The 27,500-nt window shown below is 41.9% G+C and overlaps 1 protein-coding gene across 1 annotated transcript in view; it reads left to right on the forward strand.

Moving 5' to 3' along the window:
* zgc:158403 (tetratricopeptide repeat protein 39A) overlaps positions 1 to 27,500 on the forward strand; it is a 77,194-nt gene that overhangs the window by 7,760 nt on the left and 41,934 nt on the right. The window contains exons 2-3 of the mRNA XM_061885580.1: positions 6,215 to 6,313; positions 20,110 to 20,241. Coding sequence (XP_061741564.1) covers positions 6,215 to 6,313; positions 20,110 to 20,241 — 231 coding nt within the window. The remainder of the gene's footprint in view (positions 1 to 6,214; positions 6,314 to 20,109; positions 20,242 to 27,500) is intronic.

A 27,500-nucleotide genomic window follows, 5' to 3' on the forward strand; every position in this document is an offset into this window, starting at 1 on the left:
AGACATATTAAACTCTTTGGCGTGAATGCCAGGCGTCATGTTTGGAGGCTAACACCGTCCCTACAGTGAAGCATGGCGGTGGCAGCATCATGCTGTGGGGATGGTTTTCAGGGGCAGGAACTGGGAGACAAGTCAGGATAGGGAGAAATATGAATGCAGCTATGTACGGAGACATACACAATAAAAAAACAATGCTTTCCATCCAACCTGATGAATCTTAAGAGGTGCTGCCTAAAGGAATGGGCAAAACTGATCAAAAACAGGTGTGCCAAGCTTGTGGCATCGTAATCAATAAAGTACTATCCATCTATCCAATCATCTATCTATTCAAAAAGACTTGAGGCTGTAATTGCTGCTAAAGGTGCGTCAACAAAGTATTGAGCAAAGGCTATGAATACTTACTGATGTAAATGTATTTTTTTTTAGGTATGTACTGTATGTTTAATATATTGGCAAAAACACCCTTTTTACATTGTCAATATGGGATATTGTCTTTAGAATCTTGAGGACAAAAAATAATGTATTCCATTTTGGAACAAGGATGTAACATCAAAATGTGGAAAAAAAAAGTGAAGCGCTGTGAATACTCTCTGGATGCACTTAAAATTTCAGAGCCGGGCAAATATGTTGACTGGGGGGGCCACATTGAGAAAAACAATGTGTCTGGGGGGGCAATGTGCATGTGTGTATTAATTATATATACACATTTAGCTGTAAAAATGTGTTGTACAGTATGTGTGTTGGGGTCCCTTTTTTGCAGGAACACTAAAAGCAAAGGCACAATGTCCGATAGAATTCTAAAAACAGACCACCACAAAAAACTGGAATAGAGGTATACAGTTTTTTTTACTGAATGGGACACCCAAAATGTACTTTAACATAAAGAAAGTGGGATTTACAATGTTAACTATGAACAATAAAACACTGAATATTAACAACATCTGAACATTGCTCCTCCATAGGCATCTTTTACAATCAAGCAAAGCACAACAAAAATGTAACAAACCGCAAAATATGAATGCAAAGGGTAAGAAACCTAAAATATGATATATTATCACTTTTATGCATAACTTTGTTGTAAGAATTTTCTGTACAGTATTTGTGTTTGGGTATCTTTTTTTTTTTTTACAGGAACACTAATACCAAAAGTCACAATGTCCAAAAGAGATCTAAACAAAGTTATGACAGACCACCTCAAAAAAAAATGAAATTTTACAGTTTTTTACTAAATGGGACACCCAAAATGTACATTAAAATAATTAAAGTGGGATTAACAATATTAACTATGAACAATAAAACACTGAATATTAACTAGATATGAAGATCGCTCCTCCATAGACATCTTTTACAATCAAGCAAAACACAACAAAAATGTAACAAATAAATATGAATTAAAAGGGTAATAAACACCTACGATATGATATATCATCACATTTATGCAGACATTTGTCGTACAAATTTCCTTCCACATCTGTTCCTGACACATGCGTTTGGGGCTGGCTGCTCTGAAAACAAACCCCGCCCACACTGCTTTGTTCCTCGTCCGAGCTGCTGTGACGTAGATTACTGTAATAACTGGCATAACACTCAAAAGCGCAGATTCCAACCATTGAAATCATTTTTATAGTGCAAGACTTACGGTCATTTAAAAATATGCACATCATAATGGGAAGGGGATCTTGCCCCAAGTGGAGGAGTTCAAGTACTTTGGAGTCTTGTTCACGAGTGAGGGAAGAGTGGATTGTGAGATAGGCGGATCGGTGCGGCGTCATCAGTAATGCGGATGCTGTATCGATCCGTTGTGGTGAGGGAGGAGCTGATCCGGAAGGCAAAGCTCTATCTGCGTTCTCATCCTCACCTATGGTCATGAGCTTTGGGTTATGACCGAAAGGACAAGATCATGGGTACAAGTGGGCGAAATGAGTTTCCGGGGCTCTCCCTTAGAGATAGGGTGAGAAGCTCTGCCATCCGGGAGGAGCTCAGAGTAAAGCCACTGCTCCTCCAGATTGAGATGAGCCAGATGAGGTGGTTCGGGCATCTGCTCAGGATGCCACCCGAATGCCTCCCTAGGGAGGTGTTAAGGGCACGTCCAGACTGACAGGAGGCCCAGGGGAAGACCCAGGACACGTTGGGAAGACTATGTCTCACGGCTGGCCTGAGAACGCTCGGGATCCTCCGGGAGGAGCTGGACCAAGTGGCTGGGGAGAGGGAAGTCTGGGTTTCTCTGCTTAGGCTGCTGCCCCCGCAACCCAACCTCGGATAAGCGGAATAAGATGGATGGATAATGATGGCTACAGTTTTGATGTTAAAGGTCGAAAAAAAATGATGTAGAACCTCCAGCGGGCCGAATTGAAAATCTTAATGGGCCGCATTTTGCCCAGGTCTGGTATATTTGGTCAACGATAGATCTTGTCAAACTATTGCTAGCAGCTAATGACTATAAAAATGGGACCCATTACCTCCCTGCTTGGCACTCAGCATCAAGGGTTGGAATTGGGGGGTTATACCACCAAAAATGATTCCCGGGCGCAGCCACCGCTGCTGCTCACTGCTTTCCTTACCTCCCAGGGGGTGATCAAGGGTGGTGTGTCAAATGCAGAGAATAATTTCGCCACACCTAGTGTGTGTATGTGTATTTGTGTGTGTGTGAGTGGCAATCATGGGTACTTTAACTTTAAATTAATGTCTTCCCATAGTACGAAGCAACTTCCAAAGGCTGAACTCTCGCGTCACGTAGCTTGGGTCTCTCCTGACAGCATCTTGATTCGTCAATAGCTCTTCCGCGAGGGCTGGCGCGTAACTCGTAATTTTCCTCCGGAACACTAAGCGGCGATTATGGCTGGGCGATATATCGATATACTCAATATATCGCGGGTTTGTCTATGTGCGATATAGAAAATTACTATATCGTGATATTCGAGTATACGTTCTCACGCAGTTGCTTTTAGCTGCGGGCATTACACTACAGGCTCTTCTCACTCTGTTGTCTCTCCTTCTCACAGAGACGTAAACAAGCGCACTTTCTTACAAACGTCACGTGTGCAACGCCACACGCCCTCTCAGAGCAAAGAGCTAGCGACATCGGTAACATTAACTGTGATCTGAGCAACTTTTGTACTCAGTTTAAGCGCTGCTGGCTGCATGACACCCATCTTGGCTTGATTGAACATCACTGCAATAGGGACTTCCGGGAAGAAGTCACGTGACGGAAATCAACAAAAAGTAGAATAACTATTGTACGTTTGTAATAACCTGCTATGCTTACTGTTTATCTCCATGTGTTATTGATGTCCAGAGCTCCTATGTTCATGAACATACCGAGCCTGAAAGATGATTGACGGAGATTGAGGAAGGCTTGTGTGTGTACACAAAAACAAATATGTGTCGGAATTGAGCTTATGGTTCGCACAATATTGGCAATTAAAGTTAAAAAGAGTATCGTACATGGTGTGACTTTTTCTGGACGAAACAACAAGCTTGAAAACGACACATTCAGTATTTATTTTTAGAACGCACCGAGATAAATACACAGTATCAGTTTGCTTTATCTCTTGCAATAAATTGTGCATTTCAAGCATGTCTGCTCTCCTTTGATAGGGGACAGTCCTTTGCAAAAACTTAGCAATCACAGCTATGTGGTCTACTTTGCCGCTGACGCAAAGTTCTTTTTGGAGGTGCCCGTCAGGATCTACGGGAGGAGCAAGGCGGTGTCACTTACGCAAGTTACATGACGTTAGAGCAGATCTGGGCAAATTAAGGCCCGGGGGCCACATGCGGCCCGTTGATCTTTTCAATCTGGCCCGCCACACATTCCCAAATAACTTTTTTAGATCTTTAAGATGGAAAGTGTAGCTGTCTTTATGATGTGCAGTGATGTTTTCTAATGACCGTAATTCTTGAACTATACAAAGTATTTCAATGGTCGGAATCTGAGCTTATGGATGATAGACCAGCTACTATGGTAGTCTAATTAGTTACTATGGTCATCTAATAAGTTACTATGGTCATCTACGTCTCAGCAGCTCAGACGAGGCACCAAGCATTGTGGGCGGGAAGCGTTTCCACAGACGCGGAAGGAGATTTTTACATCAAAGTTCTAAGGCTTTGTGATATATAGAATAGAATAAGTACTTTATTGATCCCTGGGGGGAATTCAGCAGATATGAGATATATCCGATTGTAGGTGGGTTTATTTTGTACACCTCGCCTTCATATTTCTCTATTTGTTGCATTTTTGTTGCGTTTCACTTAATTGTAAAATATGTCGATCAAAAGCGGGTGTGACATTCATATTTTGTCAATATTCCGTGTTTAACCGTTCATAGAAAAATGTAAAATTCCATTACGTTTTTTTAAGGCGGTCTGTCATAACGTTTTTAGCATTCAATCAGACATTATTGTGAGGTTTTATACTGTATTTGTGTTCCTAATCAGAGGACTATTTAAGTCTGCCTTTGCCAGTCAGTTGTCCTGGTGTCATTGTTTGTTTCATGCAATGCCATAGTTTATGCTAAGTGTTTACCTCATGCCTTGCCAAGTAAGTTTTGTTTGTTCCATGCCATAGTTTATGCTAGTTGTTCGCTGTTCGAGACGCGCACCTGCTTTTTATCAGAGGACTATTTAAGCCTGCCTTTGCCAGTCAGTTGTCCTGGCGTCATTGTTTGTTTCATGCAATGCCATAGTTCATGCTAAGTGTTTACCTCATGATTTGCCAAGTAAGTTTTGTTTGTTCCATGCCATAGTTTATGCTAGTTGTCCGCTTCATGCTGTTTCCCTGTAAGTTTTAGTTGTTCCATGCCACAGTTTCATAGTTGTTCCATGCCATAGTTATGCTAGTAGTTTCCCTCATGCCTGGACTACGTAAGTCTCGTTTATTTCATGCCACGGTTTCATAAGTTCTCTATGTCCATAGTCGATGCTAAGTGTTAGCTTTTGGCTACAAGTGTGTTCAGCGCCTTGTGCCTTCGCTTTGTTTTTTTTTGTACCCTTTTGAGTTTTGAGAAATAAATATGTTCGTACCTTGCACGCCTTGTCCGGAACAGTCTGTTTGCATCCTGGAAGAACAAACCTCGCAGCAAGCTGCGACCCCCCCGTCTTGGCATATGTTGAGCAATGCACATTTTTCTAAGTCATTTAATATAGAGCTTCCAATGGGAGGCAAAACCTCTGTTCAGTTTTCAGTCTACTTTAGTTTCAGTTTATTTCAAACATGGAATGCGTCACACATTTCCAGTTGTTTCATTACGGCACGTCCGAAAAAGAGTAGGAAGAAGCAGAGCTTATTTAATCCTACCCCATTTCATACCATAGCAATTTTATCCAATTTTCTTGTTCTCTGCAACATTTTACTAAACAAATGAATAATATACCATAGTAATCAAACAAATATTAAATACATAAATAATCGTTTGTCTCAATGAAAAAAAAAACTTCTGTCAGTAAATATGTGGCATATCATTGCATGTAAATAAATAAACTCCAACATTTGACATCGAAAAAGTACAAACCTTAAGCTTATGTCTTGAATAAAATACAAAATGTAGCATTGAGTAGTTTGTAGTTTTATTTGATGGATAAAAACAGGCTTTTCTGCTGTGTGGTAACAACACGACGTGCATAGCGGGCTCATACGGGTTATTTTGTGTAAAAGAGCTGAGTTTTAGCTGGAGTTTATGTTCTTGTTCGCCTCGTAAAGAGTTGCATTTTCCGCACTCTGCTGGATGCTTCGGTTTCAGATGCTGGATGAACTGACTTTGCAGCTTGCAGTCGTTTGTTCCACCCCTGCTGCCGCAAATTCAAACCACTGACGACACGTCTCTCTGCTTTGGAACAATTGTCTCGCTCTCGTTGGCTTTAGAATTAGCTCGTGTTGGATCTTCCCTAAGAAAATATGGAGGTTGGAAGCATCGAGGGGGAACAAAATATGCCGCCGCAAAAAGGGACAAAACATAATTCTATTTTTTAAATTGCCTGCAACAAAAAAAAAAAAAAAAATCGATAAAATAGTTTTATTGCCGAGGCCTGAATAAACATATTGTCATTTGGACGTCTTGCTGAGAAAGTAGATGTCAAAAGTGGTGTCTCAAAAGCTTGATACAGTCCTTGTCCTTGCAGCGCTGTACATCTGTATATAATTACTACTAAACTATTACACTAATCTACGTTCTTTCTTGTTTGTTTCTGCTTATTGTTGATCTACTTGTCTCTATTTCAGCAACTCCACCCTGAAAGAGAGCCTGGATGAGTGCATGGAAGCCTTGGATCTGTTCCTGAACAACCACTTCACAGAGAGTCTGGAGAAACTGCGGTCAAAGTAATGTCTAAAGTTGACGTCTAACTTGGAATACAATTGTGCACATTGCTTTGTTTATGTAGATGGTCCTTTGTTTTGGCCCCAGTCGATGCGTAGATCAGGTGTGGACTGTCCAGTAGTCATGTTAGCTGCGATACAAGTGTACCTCAGGCAAGCTCCAGGATATTCGGTGTTTGCTGAAGCTGACGCCTGAGGTGTGACTGTTTCAACAGCCAGAGAAAGGCAGGCCTGCTAAATAAACACAAAACTGTGAGATGGCAGCAGCGGAGTAAGGTTTTTAAAGAGCCTAAAAATTTAATGTTCTCGCAGAAAATACAGCCTGGTAAAAAAAGTTTCAAACAAATACGCTTACCACTAGAACAGACCTGGGCAAATTAAGGCCCGGGGGCCACATGCGGCCCATTAAGCCTTTCAAATTTGGCCTGCCGGACATTCCCAAATATTTCTTCAGATCTTTAAGATGGAAAGTGTAGCTGCCATTATCATGTTTTCTAACGACCGTGAGTTTTGAACTATACAAAGTATTTCAATGGTTGGAATCTGCATTTTTGGATGATATCCCAGTTACTACGGTAATCTAATTAGTTACTATGGTAATCTCAATCAATGTTTATTTATATAGCCCTAAATCGCAAATGTCTCAAAGGACTGTACAAACCATTACGACTACGACATCCTCGGAAGAACCCACATAAGGGCAAGGAAAACTCACGCCCAGTGGGCAGGGAGAATTCACACCCAGTGGGACGCCAGTGACAATGCTGACTAAGAGAAGCCTTAGAGAGGACCTCAAATGTGGGCAACCCCAGCCCCCCCCCCCCCCCCACCCCCTCTAGGGGACCGAAAGCAATGGATGTCGAGTGTGTCTAACATGATACTGTGAAAGTTCAATCCATAGTGGCTCCAACACAGCCGCGAGAGTTCAGTTCAAAGCGGATCCATGAGAGCAGCGAGAGTCCCGTCCACAGGAAACCATCTCAAGCGGAGGCGGATCTGCAGCGTAGAGATGTCCCCAACCGATACATAGGCGAGCGGTCCATCCTGGGTCCTGACGAGCGGTCCATCCTGGGTCTCGACTCTGGACAGCCAGTACTTCATCCATGGTCATCGGACCGGACCCCCTCCACAACGGAGGGGGGGACATAGGAGAAAAAGAAAAGAAGTGGCGGATTAACTGGTCTAAAAAGGAGGTCTATTTAAAGGCTAGAGTATACAAATGAGTTTTAAGGTGAGATTTAAATGCTTCTACTGAGGTAGCATCTCCAACTGTTACCGGGAGGGCATTCCAGGGTACTGGAGCCCGAACAGAAAACGCTCTATAGCCCGCAGACTTTTCTTGGGCTTTAGGAATCACTAATAAGCCGGAGTCTTTTGAACGCAGATTTTTTGCCGGGACATATGGCACAATACAATCGGCAAGATAGGATGGAGCTAGACCGTGTAGTATTTTATACGTAAGTAGTAAAACCTTAAAGTCACATCTTAAGTGCACAGGAAGCCAGTGCAGGTGAGCCAGTACAGGCGTAATGTGATCAAACTTTCTTGTTCTTGTCAAAAGTCTAGCAGCCACATTTTGTACCAACTGTAATCTTTTAATGCTAAACATGGAGAGACCCGAAAATAATACGTTACAGTAATCGAGACGAGACGTAACAAACGCATGGATAATGATCTCAGCGTCTTTAGTGGACAAGATGGAGCGAATTTTAGCGATATTACGGAGATGAAAGAAGGCCGTTTTAGTAACGCTTTTAATGTGTGACTCAAAGGAGACATTTGGGTCGAAGATAATACCCAGATTTTTTACAGAGTCACCTTGTTTTATTATTTGGTTGTGAAATGTTAAAGTTGTATTATTAAATAGAGGTCGGTGTCTAGCAAGACCGATAATCAGCATTTCCGTTTTTTTGGCGTTAAGTTGCAAAAAATTAGCGGACATCCATTGTTTAATTTCATTAAGACACGCCTCCAGCTGACTAATGTCCGGCGTGTTGGTCAGCTTTAGGGGCATGTAGAGTTGGGTGTCATCAGCATAACAGTGAAAGCTAACACCGTATTTGCGTATGACGTCACCCAGCGGCAGCATGTAGATGCTGAAGAGTGCAGGGCCAAGGACCGAACCCTGGGGAACTCCACACGTTACATTAACATAGTCCGAGGTCACACTGTTATGGGAGACGCACTGCACCCTGTCAGTAAGATAAGAGTTAAACCAAGACAGGGCTAAGTCCGACATAACAATTCGTGTTTTGATACGCTCTAATAAAATATTATGATCACAGCAGCTCAGATGAGGCACCAAACAGTGTGGGCGGGAAGCGTTTCCACAGACACGGAAGGAGACTTTCACAACAAAGTTCTAAATCTTAGTGATGTGCCAGATATATCAGATTGTAGGTGGGTTTATTTTGTGCCCTTCGCGTTCATATTTCACTGTTTGTTGCATTTTTGTTGCGTTTCACTTGTTTGTAAAATGTGTCGATCGAAAGGGGGTGTGACGTTCATATTTTGTCAATAATCAATGTTTTATTCTTCATAGAAAAATGTAAAATTCCATTGCGTTTTTTTAAGGCGGTCTGTCATAACGTTTTTAGCATTCAATCAGACATTATTGTGAGGTTTTGTATTAGTCTTCCTAAAAATACATGTACCGGCCCCCAGACACAGTTTTTTCTCTAAATGTGGCCCCCAAGACAAAATAATTGCCCAGGCATATGGTAGAGAATGGTGTGAACTCCCAGGCCTGTACTAGAATGACACACATGACCGTGGACCAGGGGTGCCCACACTTTGTCTGCAGGCGAGCTACTTTTCAATAGACCAAGTGTAGGGGATCTACCTCATTCATATATATAATTTAAATTTTTTTATTTATTTATCTAATCATGAAATAGACATTTTTGTTAACAAGTTAAATGTGTTTAATGACAATACAAGCATGTTTAACACATATAGATTCCTTTCTTTCATGAAGACAAGAATATAAGTTGGTGTGTTAGCTGATTCTGATTACTTGCATTGATTGGAATCTGACAGTAGTGATGATAATGTCCACATTTTTAAATAGAGGAGGAAAAAAGCCTTTTTTTCTGTCCAATACCACATGAAAGTGGTTACTTTTTGCCATCTTATTTGTCCAGCTTCCATACTCCTTTTTATACACTTTACAAGAAATACATTGGCGGCAAACTCCGTAGCTCGCTAGCTTGTGCACACTAACTTTATGAGATTCTTATTTTGTTAGCGGAAGCAGGAAGAAGCAGGGCTTTTATTGTAAAGGCAGGAACTATGCAGTCGGTATTTACAGTTTTGACAGCAGGTACTGCTCAAGATTCTGTTGAAATAAAAAATGTTTCTCACCTTCCTGTCGGTCGTTTTTTCTTAATAATGAGCTCACAAGACCCTTGGGGGCCGTAAATGTCAATCAAGTGATGTCATAGTGAAGATTGATCGCAAATTTTTTTATTTATTTTCTTACTGCCTGGCTGGGGATCGATTGACACACCCTCCACGATTGGCACGTAGCTCGCGATCGACACAGTGGGCACCCTTGCCGTGGACTCGGTATACGTCATTTCTGGTTGAATCAGCGTCAGATTAGAGATGTCCGACAATGGCTTTTTTGCCGATATCAGATATTGTCCAACTCTTAATGACCAATTCTGATATCAACCGATACCGATATATACAGTCATGGAATTAACACATTATTATGCCTAATTTTGTTGTGGTGCCCCGATGGATGCATTAAACAATGTAACAAGGTTTTCCAAAATAAATCAACTCAAGTTATGGAAAAAATGCCAACATGGCACTGCCATATTTATTATTATAGTCACAAAGTGCGTTTTTTTTTTTTAACATGCCTTAAAACAGCAGCTTGGAATTTGGGCCATGCTCTCCCTGAGATAGCCTGAGGAGGTTGAGGTGGGCGGGCTTGAGATGGGGGCTGGGGGGTTTTGGAGGGTGTATATTGTAGCATCCCGGAAGAGTTAATGCTGCAAGGGGTTCTGGGTATATGTTCTGTTGTGTTTGTATTGTGTTTCGGTGCGGATGTTCTCCCAAAATGTGTTTGTCATTCTTGTTTGTTGTGGGTTCACAATGTGGCGCATATTAGTAACAGTGTTAAAGTTGTTTATGCGGCCACCCTCAGTGTGACCTGTATGGCTGTTGACCAAATATGCATTGCATTCACTTGTGTGTGTGAAAAGACGTGTGATTGGGCCGGCACGCAGAGGAAGTGCCTTTAAGGTTTATTGGCGCTGTGTACTTCTCCTAACGTCCGTGTACACAGGGGCGTTTTAAAAAGTCATAAATTTAACTGTGGACCAGCTCTATACTCTTGGCAGGGTTCTTGAGGGTGCATGGGAGTTTGCCCAACCAGTCTACATGTGCTTTGTGGACTTGGAGAAGGCATTCGACCGTGTCCCTCGGGAAGTCCTGTGGGGAGTGCTCAGAGAGTATGGGGTATCGGACTGTCTTATTGTGGCGGTCCGATCCCTGTACGATCAGTGTCAGAGCTTGGTCCGCATTGCTGGCAGTAAGTCGGGCACGTTTCCAGTGAGGGTTGGACTCCGCCAAGGCTGCCCTTTGTCACCGATTCTGTTCATAACTTTTATGGACAGAATTTCTAGGCGCAGCCAAGGCGTTGAGGGGTTCCGGTTTGGTGGCCGCGGGATCAGGTCTCTGCTTTTTGCAGACGATGTGGTCCTGTTGGCTTCATCTGGCCGGGATCTTCAGCTCTCACTGGATCGGTTCGCAGCCAAGTGTGAAGCGGCCGGAATGAGAATCAGCACCTCCAAATCCGAGTCCATGGTTCTCTCCTGGAAAAGGGTGGAGTGCCATCTACGGGTTGGGGAGGAGACCCTGCCCCAAGTGGAGGAGTTCAAGTACCTAGGAGTCTTGTTCACGAGTGGGGGAAGAGTGGATCGTGAGATCGACAGGCGGGTCGGTGCGGCGTCTTCAGTAATGCGGACGTTTTACCGATCCGTTGTGGTGAAGAAGGAGCTGAGCCGGAAGGCAAAGCTCTCAATTTACCGGTCGTTCTACGTTCCCGTCCTCACCTATGGTCATGAGCTTTGGGTCATGACCGAAAGGATAAGATCACGGGTACAGGCGGCCGAAATGAGTTTCCTCCGCCGTGTGGCAGGGCTCTCCCTTAGAGATAGGGTGAGAAGCTCTGCCATCCGGGTGGAACTCAAAGTAAAGCCGCTGCTCCTCCACATCGAGAGGAGCCAGATGAGGTGGTTCGGGCATCTGGTCAGGATGCCACCCGAACGCCTCCCGAGGGAGGTGTTTAGGGCACGTCCAACCGGTAGGAGGCCACGGGGAAGACCCAGGACACGTTGGGAAGATTATGTCTCCCGGCTGGCCTGGGAATGCCTCTGGATCCCCCGGGAAGAGCTAGACGAAGGGGCTGGGGAGAGGGAAGGCTGGGCTTCCCTGCTTAGGCTGCTGCCCCCGCGACCCGACCTCGGATAAGCGGAAGAAGATGGATGGATGGATGGATGGATGAAATTTAACTTTTTGAAACCGATACTGATAATTTCAGATATTACATTTTAAAGCATTTATCGGCCGATAATATAGACAGTCCGATATTATCGAACATTCATATGTCAGACTGTACACTTCCTGTGTATTATTGAAGTGTGACACCGAATTTATGTGTACTGCTGTTAAAATGCTTGAAATATTAAAACAAATTCTTGGTCTTCACCAGAATATCCATAGTTGAACTTCCCTGGCTGAAATATGACTTGTATTGTCTCCGCTAAACACAAAAGCAGCAGGTACCGTATTTTTTGGATTATAAATCGCTCCAGAGTATACGTCTCACTGGCTGAAAATTCATAATAATAATAATAAAAAAAAACATATATAAGTCGTACTGGAGTATAAATCGCATTTTTGGGGGAAATTTGTTTGATAAAATCCAACACCAAGAATAGACATTTGAAAGGCAATTTGAAATAAAGAATAGTGAACAACGGACTGAATAAGTGTACGTTATATGACGCAGAAATAACCAACGGAGAAGGTGCCTGGTATGTTAACGTAACATATTATGGTAAGACTCATTCAAATAACTATAACATATAGAACATGCTATACATTTACCGAACAATCTGTCACTCCTAATCGATAAATCTGATGAAATCTTCTTCCTCGATGTCTCTTCTAAACAACTCTGCCAACTCCAAAGGTATGCGCCGCTACCTCTTGTCGTTTTCTGCTGCATATTTCACTACGTCCAGCTCGTAATCTGCAGTACATGATTTCCTTTTCGGGGCCATTTTTGTTCAGCCCTTCTCAGTTATCATACGTTACCGCCAACGATGAAATTATCCATTTTAATAGCTACGGCAGTTGCATATAGCAGTTAGCATTCCATGACCCACAATGCACTTCTGCCATTAACCCTCCCCCGCCAAATTCTTATTGGTTGACGGGTATGTGACGATTGCTGACGTGTGTGTGACGATTGCTGATATTTTCTTTGTCTCTACCGCGAATGGGATAATTAATATTATTTGATATTTTACGGTAATGTGTTAATAATTTCACACATAAATCGCCCTGGAGTATATGTCGCACCCCCGGCCAAACTATGAAAAAAACTGCGACTTATAGTCCGAAAAATACGGTATAATGTTTGGAATGTATTCAGGGCTGTCTTTGAATAGTCTAAGACTTAACGATCTGATTCCAAGGTGTTTGATTCGACTATCAACGTCGCAGTCGAATCGTCGGACAATATCTTCTTTTTACCCCGTGAGAGAGGGGCGAGTGGAGTGGCTTCTGAGGCCCCCTGTGGGTGTTTTTAGAGAATATCTCGATTGTGTTCATTGTGTCGTCATTATATAATCGTAAAAGATAGTTGTGTGCAGACAAAAAGTTTTGAGAGAGTAAGAGTGATATAAACGACATTTGTTAAGATACAAAGGACTTAAAGTTATTATTTGCAGACGATACAACTGAGTTTTGTTCAGGACAAAACACACAAAAGATAATACTAATGATAACGGAAGAAATTAACAAATTAAAAAGATGATTTGACAAAAACAGACTATCTTTGAATCTCAGTGGAAAAAAAATAATGCTATTTGGTAACAGTAGAAGAGAAAGTCAAACAATTACAAATAGACAGAGCAGACATTGAAAGGGTAAACGAAAACACATTTGTGGGTGTAATAATAGATGATGAAATGAAGTGGAAACCTCATGTAAAAAATATACACATAAAGTAATAAGAAACACATCAATAATAATAAAACAAAACATGTTCTGAACCAAAAATCACTTCACTAGTGTTACATATCTGAGTTATTGTGTGGAAATATGGGCAAACGACTACAAATGTGCGCTTCGTTCACTAACTGTGTTACAAAAAAGATTGATTAGAATAATACATAATGTTGGATATAGAAAACATACAAACCCTTTATTCATTGAATCACAAATATTGAAATTCAACGATTTGGTGCATTTGCAAACCGCTAAAATGATGTACAAAGCAAACTATAACCTGCTACCCAAGAATGTGCAACAATTATTCTCAACAAAAGAGGATAAATGTATCCTTAGAGGAAAATCGAATTTAAAACAGTTGTATGCACGTACAACACTTAAAACCTTTAGCATATCAGTATGTGGAATTAAATCACGGAATTAACCAACAAAATCAAACAAAGCACCAACATGATTCAGTTTAAGAGATTGTTCAAACTACAAGTGTTCACAAAGTACACACACATAATTATGATGAACATCTTGAACCCCCCCTTTTTTAGATAAAGATTATTCATGTATTTAATATTTGTTTACTTATATTATTTATTTATTCACAGCTCTGTTACAGAGAACAAAGGAATGGGATAAAATTGCTATGGTATGAAAAGGGGTAGGATTAAATAAGCTCAGCTTCTTCCTACTCTTTTTTTCGGACATGCTGTAATAAAACAGCTGTAATAAAACAACTGGAAATATGTGATGCATTACATTGTATCGTATGCATGTTCCACTGAAACTGAACTGAACAGTTTTTGGCTGTCACCACAGCCTTTCTCAGAGCGGCCGTTACTTCCTGATGTGACCTGTCTAAAAACAACTCTGACTCATCTTTTACACTCTGAAATCTATGTGTCTGCACTCTGAAATATTTTACTAATAGTGGATGTTTCCTCATGGGGGGCACGGGACTCTTCACTAAACAGAAACTTTATGAATTTTACATCCTATATTAGGGCTGGACGATATGGCCTTTTATTAATATTTCGATATTTTTCGTCCATGTCACGATATAAATCGCGATATTTTGTCTTAGCCTTGTATGAACACCTGATGCATATAATCACAGCAGTATGATGATTCTATGTGTCTACATTAAAACATTCTTTTTCATACTGCATGTAATGTTGGGTGTCATAAGCATAACAGTGAAAGCTAACACCATATTATCTTATTATGTCACCAAGCTGCAACATATAGATGCTAAAAAGTACAGTATCAAGACCCGAACCTTGTGGAATTTCCCAAGGGACTTTAAAGTACTTTGTGGAGGGTGGTGTGGCCTGCGGACCTGCAACAAAATGGGGTGTGCCAGGACCGGCTGCGAGATCAGCCGGTCCTGGCCATGTTGGGCGCCAAATTGTGAACGTTTCTCTCCTCCAGGGCGTTCCTCGGACCACCAACCACTGACGTGACAGCCCGGATCAGGATTACAACACTGTTTTATTTTCTAATATAGTGTCTCTGTGCTTTTCAGCAATTGTCTTGTCTGTCTCCGGTTCGCTCTCGCTCTTGAACCTACTCCAACACCTCTCTCCTCTCCGGCTGGTGCCTTTTAACAGAGCGGTAGGTGATTAGATAGGCAGGCCGAGGTGGGCCATCTCCGCACCTTTCGCTGATCTCGCAGCCGGTCTTGGCACACCCTGTTTCGTTGCAGGTCCACAGACCACGCCCCCTCCACATACTCCAAGGTCACATTGTTAAGGGATACACAAAGTATCCTTTCACAAGGATAGTAGTTAGACCAGGTAAAAACCAAGTCTGATGTATTGACACACAATTTGATGTGTTCTAAAAGAATGGTGTGATCAACGGTATCGAAATCAACGCTGAGCTGAAGCAGCAGCAATACAGATGACACATCGGCGTCGATAGTTTGCAACAAATCAGTGTTCACTTTTGCGAAGGCCGTCTTAGTAGAGTGATTTGCGCTGAAACCAGACTTAAAGGGTTTGCAAAGATTGTTAGACCCTGTTTAGAGCTTTTACGGTGGGGCGGTATAGCTCGGTTGGTAGAGTGACCGTGCCAGCAACTTGAGGGTTCCAGGTTCGATCCCCGCTTCCGCAATCCTAGTCACTGCCATTGTTTCATTGGGCAAGACAATTTACCCACCTACTCCCAGTGCCACCCACGCTGGTTTAAATGTAACACAGATATTGGGTTTCACTATGTAAAGCGCTTTGAGTCATTAGAGAAAAAGTCCTATATAAATATAATTCACTTCACTTCATTTGTTCATTACAGTGGTTTAGTCTTTTTTTTTTAAGTCGGAAAAAGTCGCAAAGATTTCATTAAACTTGTTTTCCTTTTAAAAGTTTCTTTGAGACCTTTGAAAGAATTTTCGTACAGCGACTCCACCTGTATCTCTTGTGTGCTGTGAGATATTCTGGTGTGCCGTGGGAGATTATGTAATTTCACCTAATTGGGTTGAACATATTTTTGCAAACCAGTAATCAGAATCCGCAAATAACGTGCCGTTGTTGAGTGTCTGTACTGTCTGGAGCTCGGCAGAGTAACCGAGTAATATTCTCGTAGGTGGCAGCAGGTAGCTAATTGCTTTGTAGATGTTGGGAACAACGACAGTGGTTTGTTGTGATCGCAATATGCAGACAACAGCTGGAGGCAGTGTGCAGATAAAGAGGTGTCTAATGCTTAAACCAAAAATAAACAAAAGTTGAGTGCCCCTAAGAAAGGGCATAAAAGGTTAGGAAAGGCTATGCAGAACAAAACTGAAACCTAAGTAAAGTAAACAAAATGCTAGACTACAGCAAAGACTTACAGCGTGTGGAGCGGGGACGGCGTCCACAAAGTACATTCGAATATGACATGTCAATCAACAATGTCTTGATGGCTAAAAACAAAGTAGGTGTGGGGAATAACGGTCAAGAAAGACATGAAACTGCTTCAGGAAAATACGAACAAAACAGGAAAAGCCACAAAAACGGGAGCGCAAAACAATAATTAAAACACTACACACAGAAAAACACCAAAAAACTCAAAATAAGTCCCAGCGTGATGTGACAGGTGGTGACAGTACACCTACTTTGAGACAAGAGCTGTAGTGATGCATGCTGGGTTATGGTTTAAAGTCATACCCCAATAACAATCTATGTGAAACCTTTCAATCCGGTTTCAGGGCAAATCACTCGACTGAGACAGCCCTCGCAAAACTGACTAATGATCTATTGCTAACGATGGACTCTGATGCGTCATCTATGTTGCTGCTCCTCGATCTTAGCGCTGCTTTCGATACCGTCGATCATAATATTTTATTAGAGCGTATCAAAATACGAATTGGTATGTCAGACTCAGCCCTGTCATGGTTTAACTCTTATCTTACTGATAGGATGCAGTGCGTCTCCTATAATAGTGTGACCTCGGACTATGTTAAGGTAACGTGTGGAGTTCCCCAGGGTTCGGTCCTTGGCCCTGTACTCTTCAGCATCTACATGCTGCCGCTAGGTGACGTCATACGCAAATACGGTATTAGCTTTCACTGTTATGCTGATGACACCCAACTTTACATGCCCCTAAAGCTGACCAACACGCCGGACTGTTGTCAGTTGGAAGCGTGTCTTAATGAAATTAAACAATGGATGTCCGCTAACTTTTTGCAACTTAATGCCAAAAAAACGGAAATGCTGATTATCGGTCCTGCTAGACACCGACCTCTATTTAATAATACAACTTTAACATTTGACAACCAAATATTAAAACAAGGTGACTCTGTAAAAAATCTGGGTATTATCTTCGACCCAACTCTCTCCTTTGAGTCACACATTAAAAGCGTTACTAAAACGGCCTTCTTTCATCTCCGTAATATCGCTAAAATTCGCTCCATTTTGTCCACTAAAGACGCCGAGATCATTATCCATGCGTTTGTTACGTCTCGTCTCGATTACTGTAACGTATTATTTTCGGGTCTCCCCATGTCTAGCATTAAACGATTACAGTTGGTACAAAATGCGGCTGCTAGACTTTTGACAAGAACAAGAAAGTTTGATCATATTACGCCTGTACTGGCTCACCTGCACTGGCTTCCTGTGCACTTAAGATGTGACTTTAAGGTTTTACTACTTACGTATAAAATACTACACGGTCTAGCTCCAGCCTATCTTGCCGATTGTATTGTACCGTATGTCCCGGCAAGAAATCTGCGTTCAAAAGACTCCGGCTTATTAGTGATTCCTAGAGCTCAAAAAAAGTCTGCGGGCTATAGAGCGTTTTCCGTTCGGGCTCCAGTACTCTGGAATGCCCTCCCGGTAACAGTTGGAGATGCTACCTCAGTAGAAGCATTTAAGTCTCATCTTAAAACTCATCTGTATACTCTAGCCTTTAAATAGACCTCCTTTTTAGACCAGTTGATCTGCCGCTTCTTTTCTTTCTCCTATGTCCCCCCCTCCCTTGTGGAGGGGGTCCGGTCCGATGACCATGGATGAAGTACTGACTGTCCAGAGTCGAGACCCAGGATGGACCGCTCGTCGGGACCCAGGATGGACCGCTCGCCTGTATCGGTTGGGGACATCTCTACGCTGCTGATCCGCTTGAGATGGTTTCCTGTGGACGGGACTCTCACTGCTGTCTTGGAGCCACTATGGATTGAACTTTCACAGTATCATGTTAGACCCGCTCGACATCCATTGCTTTCGGTCCCCTAGAGGGGGGGGGTTGCCCACATCTGAGGTCCTCTCCAAGGTTTCTCATAGTCAGCATTGTCATTGGCGTCCCACTGAATGTGAATTCTCCCTGCCCCCTGGGTGTGAGTTTTCCTTGCCCTTTTGTGGGTTCTTCCGAGGATGTTGTAGTCGTAATGATTTGTGCAGTCCTTTGAGACATTTGTGATTTGGGGCTATATAAATAAACATTGATTGATTGATTGAATAATTGTGACAACAGCTTTAAATTGTCAAAATCGGCTGCTGAGTTAAATTTTTTAATGTTTTTTGCTGGTGGTGTGCCTCAGGATTTTTTCAATAAAAAAAAATGTGTCTTGGCTAAAAAAAGGTTGAAAAACACTGATTTACACATCCATGTGACCTTGTGACCAGTCAGTATATCATCAGAATTGTTTATTTCTCTCTTAAAAACACAACCAAAATGATGCCATCGAAATGAACTCAAACCATAAACGACTATGAACCATAGATTCGACTGATCGTCAACTGTGGGCAAAATCTAACAAACCAAATTCGACTATACAAATCGGGGGTCTCAGACACGCGGCTTGCATGCCAATTGTGACCCCCACTTTAATATGAAAGTTTAATGTTAGCGCGGCCCGCAAGTTTAATATGAATGGCGCTTGACATCGTTGTGTTATTTGGGTCCAAAATGGTTCTTTCAACGTTCTGGGTTGCCTACCCCTGCTTTAGTGGAAAAGCGGCATGTGAGTGAAAGCGACAGAGACGTTGCCATGGAGACGAGGGTTTTCTCACGTGCCCAGCTGCAGTCACACCGCGACACCTGTCCGTCAGTAATAACTGTCCCCGATAACTTGGACCGATTCAAATTATTTGTTTTTTTTATTGTTTAATTTGCATTGCCTCACACGATGAACACTACATATATTTTTATATGACGCCGGATAACACTCCGGGAGCCCTCACTTTTTTGCGCTCGCTATCCCGGTACTTTCCCGGCTATCATCCGCCGACCGCCGTGTTGCTGTAGGGAGGAAAAGCGGAACGACACACATTGCGGAAATAGCATTATTCTCCGTGCTTTGGCTGAATACAAATATATTCCACAACCCCAAACATGTCACAAGGGATACAATTTGAAACGTCATTATACATCGAGACATGCTGAGGAGTATGCACATTTGTTTTTTAGAAAAAAATGCATTGTGGCCCAGCCTCACCCAGACTCTGCATCCAGTGGCCCCGAGGTAAAGTGAGTTTGAGACCCCTGATATAAATCCTTAGGTATCCTCACTAATATTATAAACAAAGTAAGGTCACTTGTGCCAAGTGTGAATCCATTAAATTAGGTGCTTATCTCAACTTTTGTGTGGGGAATGTATTGTTTTTATATTGTTTATATTACCTTTAAGGCAAAATGGGGGCACGCCAATACCCAAGAATGAAAAATGGTAGGTTGGCGTCTATTACCACATTCTTGTGACTGGACAATATCTCAAAATGTGTTGATACAACTACATCACAGGTCCATCATTCCACATTGTTTTGATACTTTTGTTACCAGTTATCCTTGCCGGAGGTCTGCACTCTACTTTACACCAATCTAAAATGAAAAAGTGTTAACATGTTTTGTTTTAAATTATTTTTTGTGACGTCACTAATGAATCGAACTGCCGGTCTGAGTACAAGTGTGAACGTTTGTCTCTTAATGTGCCTTGTGATTGATTGTCTGCTGACCAGTCCAAGGTGTCATTTTTAACCCACTACGTTAGGCCCCAGCTTTCTGCAACCCTGTGTTAGAATATCTATTTATAGTCTATGATTTCCTGCAGGATGATTTTTACTGTTTGAATGTTTCCTGTTTAGAGTGGACGAGAGTATGTACCATGCTCTTATCTACGCCACGGTGCTGGAAATGCAGGCCATGATGACTTTCCAGCATGAAGACATTTGCAATGCGGGAGCGACTATGAAGACGGCACAGGAGCTCTGTCAGAGGTCAGCTGTCTCCTCAATTCAAATGAATGTGTGTGCATTTTGGGAAAGCTGATAAACACGAATGCTTCGAACTAGGGTTGTATGCCGGTACTAATAAAGTACCGCGATACTAATTGATTTAAATCGGTACTATACTGCCTTTGAAAAGGAACGATACAGTTCTTTCATCTGCGGCAGTGAGTGAGGAGCCGTTTTGAGTGTGTCAAAACGCACACATAAAGTGCATGCAAGCAATAACATCTTAGAGAGGAAGAATGGCAAAAAACGACAATTCTACCCGTTAATAAAGAGGGTGGTGAAGTACAATATGGAGGTATTTGGGCTTCAAAACTAACGAGAATGGTTAAACAAAGGAAGTGATGCGCTTCTAATGTTGCTTTACAAGACGCCTCGCTTTGCTTCAAACTTAGGTCAACATTCAAATAATAATCATTCAGATGAGACAAATGGACCTGTTGCATTTTGTGGCTTTTAATGCCTCACAATCAAACACTTTTGTGTTAAAATACTGAACAGGTGTTTACCTTATCCCTATAAACATATGTTCAGTATTTAGACATAAACGTTATTAAAAGCCACAAAATGCAACGGGTCCATCAGACCCACAAACGCTGGCTGAGTAACAACAATATGAACTTTACACTAGGGTTAATTAAATGCTTTATAATTCCACAAGAGTTTTGTAGCGGCACACGCACGTCCGTGTGCTTTATATGGACACTTAAACACACAAAATAGTTTCCTTGGCTCCTGAATACGGACTGATTTTTAAAGAAATGTACACTTGACTGCACATGCATCACATCACCATGTTGCTGAACACGTTATAATTTGAGTGTTGGGTTTCAGCAGCATAGGCGCGCATTCGCTCTTTAATAACGTTCCCAGGGCTCTGTGTACGTGCAAGCTGGTTTTAAAGAGAATGTACGTCTGAAGCAGGGTTTAGGCAACCCAAAACGTTGAAAGAGCCATATTGGACCAAAAAACAAATCTGTCTGGAGCCGCAAAAAATGAAAAGCCCCATACAAGTGTTATAATTAAGGCAACACATGACGTAAGTGTCTATATTAGCTATAATAGCCTACTATCAAAATGACTGTGTTGCAGGCTGAAGCAAATCTTCGTTGACAGAAATGTCGACATTTTATATTTATTGTACACATTTTTATAACATTAGAAACTATTAGTAAATCATAGGCTACGCAAAAGGTGAGATAACTCCTGGAAATTACTAGCTTTTAATGGCCAAAGGTATAGATGTGTGTCCAAGTTAAAGGAAACAGCAGGCTGTCTTCTTCCAATGGATTTATTGAGGTAGGTAACGTTTGCTGTGGTCTGGAACAACAAGGCCCACAAACAACTTTCAGAAATGCAACCTATATTACATACAGATAATGTGTCATGAGACATGCAAAACTAAATTCAATTCAAAGAGGGTAAAACTAAAGGATATTAAATGAGCTCAAATATACCTACAAATGAAGCATAATGATGCAATATGTACATACAGCTTGTCTAAATAGCATTTTAGCATCAATTAGCTTTAGCTTGCAGTCGTGCACTAGACCAAATATGCCTGATTGGCACTCCACACAAGTCAATAACATCAACAAAACGCACTTTTGTGCTTTCACGCACAGCATAAAACTTTTGGTGGACAAAATGAGACCAAGAAGGAGTGGACGATTTTACATGTAAACAAACTGTTGCGTTTGATTGTCCCCATCTTTTTCCATTTTTAATCATTTTTAAAAAATGTTCTTGGGAGCCACTAGGTTTGCTGACCCCTTGTCTAAAGTATATCAACATAAACTTAACAGAGGGGTAATGCCACCAAGTCAGCTAATGCTGCTTTTTCCAGGCTTCTGATTGGACAAAATGTGCATGACAGCAGGTGCATGCGTTAGATATAGACAGTTTTTTACAACTACACTCAGACTTAGACAGACTTTAATGATCCACAAGGGAAAGTGTTCCACACAGTAGCTCAGTTACAAATAATGGGGAAAAAAAGGTATAAAGTAGACTAAAAATGCTTGAATGGAGATTGTTTTTTTTTTACCCCAATACAGTACAGCCCAAAAGTTTGGACACACCTTCTCATGCAGAACACAACTGATGTCCCAACCTCATTGATAAAGCAAGAAATTCCACTAATCAACCCTAAAAAGGCACACCTGTGAAGTGAAAACCATTTCAGGTGACTACCTCTTGAAGCTCATGGAGAGAATGCCAAAAGTGTCCAAAGCAGTAATCGGAGCCAAGGGTGGCTACTTTGAAGAAACTAGAATATAAAACATGTTTTCAGTTATTTCACCTATTTTTGTACATAACTCCACCCCGAAAGGGACAAACGGTATAAAATAGGTGGATGGATGGAACTCACATGTGTTCATTCATAGTCTTGATGCCTTCAGTGACAATCTACAACAGACCTGGGCAAATCAAGGCCCAGGGGTCGCATGCGGCCCGTTAAGGTTTTCAATCTGGCCCGCCAGACATTGCCTCCAAATTTTTTTAGATTTTTAAGATGGAAACTGTGGCAGCTATTATGATGTGCATTAATGTTTTCTAATTACCGTAAGCCTTGAACTATACAAAGTATTTGAATGGTTGGAATATGTGCTTTTGAATGATGTACCAGTTACTATGGTCATCTACAAACCACGTTTCCATGAGTTGGGAAATGGTTTTAGATGTAAATATAAACGGAATACAATGATTTGCAAATCATTTTCAACCCATATTCAGTTGAATATTCTACAAAGACAACATATTTGATGTTCAAATCATTAACTTTAGAATTTGATGCTAGCAACACGTGACAAAGAAGTTGGGAAAGGTGGCAATAAATACTGATAAAGTTGAGGAATTCTCATCAAACACTTATTTGGAACATCCCACAGGTGTACAGGCTAATTGGGAACAGGTGGGTGAAATGATGGGGTATAAAAGCAGCTTCCGTGAAATGTTCAGTCATTCACAAACAAGGATTGGGAAACGGTCAACACTTTGTGAACAAATGCGTGAGCAAATTGTCAAACAGTTTAGGAACAACATTTCTCAACGGGCTATCGCAAGAAATTTAGGAATTTCACTATCTACGGTCCGTAATACCATCAAAGGTTCAGAGAATCAGGAAAAATCACTGCACGTAAGCGATGATATAACAGACCTTCATTCCCTCAGGCGGTACTGCATCAAAAAGCGACATCAGTGTGTAAAGGATATCACCACATGGGCTCAGGAACACTTCAGAAATCCACTGTCAGTAACTACAGTTTGTCGCTACATATGTAAGTGCAAGTTAAAACTACTATGCAAAGCCAAAGCCATTTATCAACCACACCCAGAAACGCCGCCAGCTTCGCTGGGTCCGAGATCATCTAATATGGACTGATGCAAAGTGGAAAGGTGTTCGGTGGTCTGACGAGTCCACATTTCAAATTATTTTTTGGAAACGGTGAACGTCGTGTCCTCCAGACCAAAGAGGAAAAGAACCATCAGGACTCTTCTAGGTGCAAAGTTGAAAAGCCAGCATCTGTGATTGTATGGAGGTGTATTAGTGTCCATCGCATGGGTAACTTACACATCTTTGAAGGCCCCATTAAAGGCCTACTGAAACCCACTACTACCCACCACGCAGTCCGATAGTTTATATATCAATGATGAAATATTAACATTGCAACACATGCCAATACGGCCTTTTTAGTTTACTAAATTGCAATTTTAAATTTCCCGGGAGTTTCGTCTTGAAAAGGTCGTGTTAGGATGACGTGTTAGGATGACGTGTACGCAAGACGTCACGCGTTTTTAGGAAATATGAGCGCTACGCACACACACAGCTAAATGTCGTCTGCTTTAACGGCATAATTACACAGTATTTTGGAGATCTGTGTTGCTGAATCTTTTGCAATTTGTTCAATTAACATTGGAGAAGCCACAGTAGAAAGATGGAGTTGGGAAGCTTTAGCCTTTAGCCACACAAACACACGGTGATTCCTTGTTTAAAATTCCCGGAGGTGAAAATTTACTATGGATCAGAGCGCGGTCAAGAGAACATGGATCCCGACTACATGTCAACCAGCAGGTTTCAGTGAGAAAGTTGTGGTTAAAAAGTCGCTTCTTACTGGAGAAAAGCTGAGCTTGTGCCGTCCATGAAACTGCCGTCGACTCCCCTGAGACACTGCGCCCGTGGAGACACCCTTCCGACTATCAGGTAATATTAAACTCACTAAAACACTAGCAACACAATAGAAAGATAAGGGATTCCCCAGAATGATCCTAGTAAATGTGTCTAACACATCGGAATCCGTCCCAATGCATTTGCGTTCTTTTTTTTAACTCTTTTTTTTTTAAATTTATTTATTTATTTTTTTATTCTAGTTCGTCGCTATCAATATCCTCAAACACGAATCTTTCATCCTCGTTCAAATTAATGGAGAAATTCTCGTTTTCTCGGTCCAAATAGCACTTTTTGTTGGAGGCTCCCACTATAAACATTGTGAATATGTGCGGAGCCCCCACACTTGTGACGTCATCGTCTGCGACTTCCGGTAGAGGCAGGGCTTTTCTCTTAACACAGACAGTTGCGAACTTTATCGTGGATGTTCTCTACTAAATCCTTTCAGCAAAAATATGGCAATATCGCAAAAATGATTAAGTATGACACATAGAATGGACCTGCTTTCCCCGTTTTTAAATAAGAAAATCTAATTTCAGTAGGCCTTTAATGCTGAAAGGTACATACAGGTTTTGGAGCTACATATGTTGCCGTCCAAGCAACGTTATCATGGACGCCCCTGCTTTTTTCAGCAAGACAATGCCAAGTCACTTGTTACAACAGCGTGGCTTCTTAATAAAAGAGTGCGGGTACTAGACTGGCTTGCCTGTAGTCCAGACCTGTCTCCCATTGAAAATTTGTGGCGCATAATGAAGCCTAAAATACCACAATGGAGAACCCGGACTGTTGAACAACTTAAGCTGTACATAAAACAAGAATGGGAAAGAATTACTTGAAAAGCTTCAAAAATGTGTTTACTCAGTTCCCAAAGGTTTATTGAGTGTTAAAAGAAAAGGTGATGAAACACAGTGGTGAACATGCCCTTTCCCAACTACTTTGGCACATGTTGCAGCCATGAAATTAAGTTAATTGTTATTTGCAAAAAAATATAAAGTTTATGAGTTTGAACATCAAATATCTTGTCTTTTTAGTGCATTCAATTGAATATGGGTTGAAAAGAATTCGCAAATCATTGTATTCTGTTTATATTTACATCTAACACAATTTCCCAACTCATATGGAAACGGGGTTTGTAATTAGTTACTATGGTCATCTAATTAGTTACTATGGTCATTTAATTGGTTACTATGGTCATCTAAGCCAGTGGTTCTCAACCTTTTTTCAGTGATGTAACCCCTGTGAACATTTTTTTAATTCAAGTACCCCCTAATCAGAGCAAAGCATTTTTGGTTGAAAAAAAGAGATAAAGAAGTAAAATACAGCAATATGTCATCAGTTTCTGATTTATTAAATTGTATAACAGAGCAAAATATTGCTCATTTATAGTGGTGTTTCTTGAACTATTTGGAAAAAAAGGTATAAAAATAACTAAAAACTTGTTGAAAAATAAGTCAGTCAATAATAAATAAAACAAGTCATTCAATAATAAATAAAGATTTCTACACATAGAAGTAATCATCAACTTAAAGTGTCCTCTTTGGGGATTGTAATAAAGATCCATCTGGATTCATGAACTTAATTCTAAACATTTCTTCACAAAAAAATAAATCTTTAACATCAATATTTATGGAACATGTCCACAAAAAATCTAGCTGAATATTGCATTGTTGCATTTTTTTTTTCACAGTTTATGTACTTACATTCATATTTTGTTCAAGTATTATTCAATAAATATATTTATAAAGGATTTTTGAAGTGTTGCTATTTTTGAAAATATTTTTAATTAAATTTCACATATCCCTTGGCATATCTTCAAGTACCCCCCAGTGGTACGTGTTCTCCCATTTGAGAACCACTGATCTAAGCCACTCCTCTCTGAGCTGCAACCTTATCGTGGTAGAGGAGTTTGCTTGTCCCAATGATCCTAGGAGCTATGTTGTCCGGGGGCATAAAGCCCCCTGGTAGGGTCTCCCAAGGCAAACAGGTTCTAGGTGAGGGATCAGACAAAGAGCAGCTCGAAGACCTTTTATGAAGATGAAAAATCATGGACCCAGATTTCCCTCGCCCGGATGCGGGTCACCGGGGCCCCCCTCCGGAGCCAGGCCCGGAGGTGGGGCACGATGGCGAGCGCCTGGTGGCCGGGCCTGTTCCCATGGGGCCCGGCCGGGCACAGCCCGAAGAGGCAACGTGGGTCACCCCTCCAATGGGCTCACCACCCATAGCAGGGGCCATAGAGGTCGGGTGCATTGTGAGCTGGGCGACAGCCGAAGGCAGGGCACTTGGCGGTCCGATCCTCGGCTACAGAAGCTAGCTCTTGGGACGTGGAACGTCACGTCACTGGGGGGGAAAGAGCCTGAGCTAGTGCGCGAAGTCGAGAAATTCCGGCTGGATATAGTCGGACTCACTTCGACGCACAGCAAGGGCTCTGGAACCACTTCTCTCGAGAGGGATTGGACCCTCTTCCACTCTGGCGTTGCCGGCAGTGAGAGGCGACGGGCTGGGGTGGCAATTCTTGTTTCCCCCCGGCTCAAAGCCTGTACGTTGGAGTTCAACCCGGTGGACGAAAGGGTAACCTCCCTCCGCCTTCGGGTGGGGGGTCGGGTCCTGACTGTTGTTTGTGCTTATGCACCAAACAGCAGTTCAGAGTACCCACCCTTTTTGGGAACACTCGAGGGAGTACTGGAAAGTGCTCCCCCGGGTGATTCCCTTGTCCTACTGGGAGACTTCAATGCTCACATTGCCAACGACTGTGAAACCTGGAGAGGCGTGATTGGGAAGAATGGCCGCCCGGATCTGAACCCGAGTGGTGTTTTGTTATTGGACTTTTGTGCTCGTCACAGTTTGTCCATAACAAACACCATGTTCAAACATAAGGGTGTCCATATGTGCACTTGGCACCAGGACACCCTAGGCCGCAGTTCCATGATCGACTTTGTAGTTGTGTCATCGAATTTGCGGCCTCATGTTTTGGACACTCGGGTGAAGAGAGGGGCGGAGCTTTCTACCGATCACCACCTGGTGGTGAGTTGGCTGCGATGTTGGGGGAGGATGCCGGACCGACCTTGCAGGCCCAAAC

This window comes from Nerophis ophidion, linkage group LG23 (genome assembly GCF_033978795.1).
Source record: "Nerophis ophidion isolate RoL-2023_Sa linkage group LG23, RoL_Noph_v1.0, whole genome shotgun sequence".
Lineage (NCBI taxonomy): Eukaryota > Metazoa > Chordata > Actinopteri > Syngnathiformes > Syngnathidae > Nerophis > Nerophis ophidion.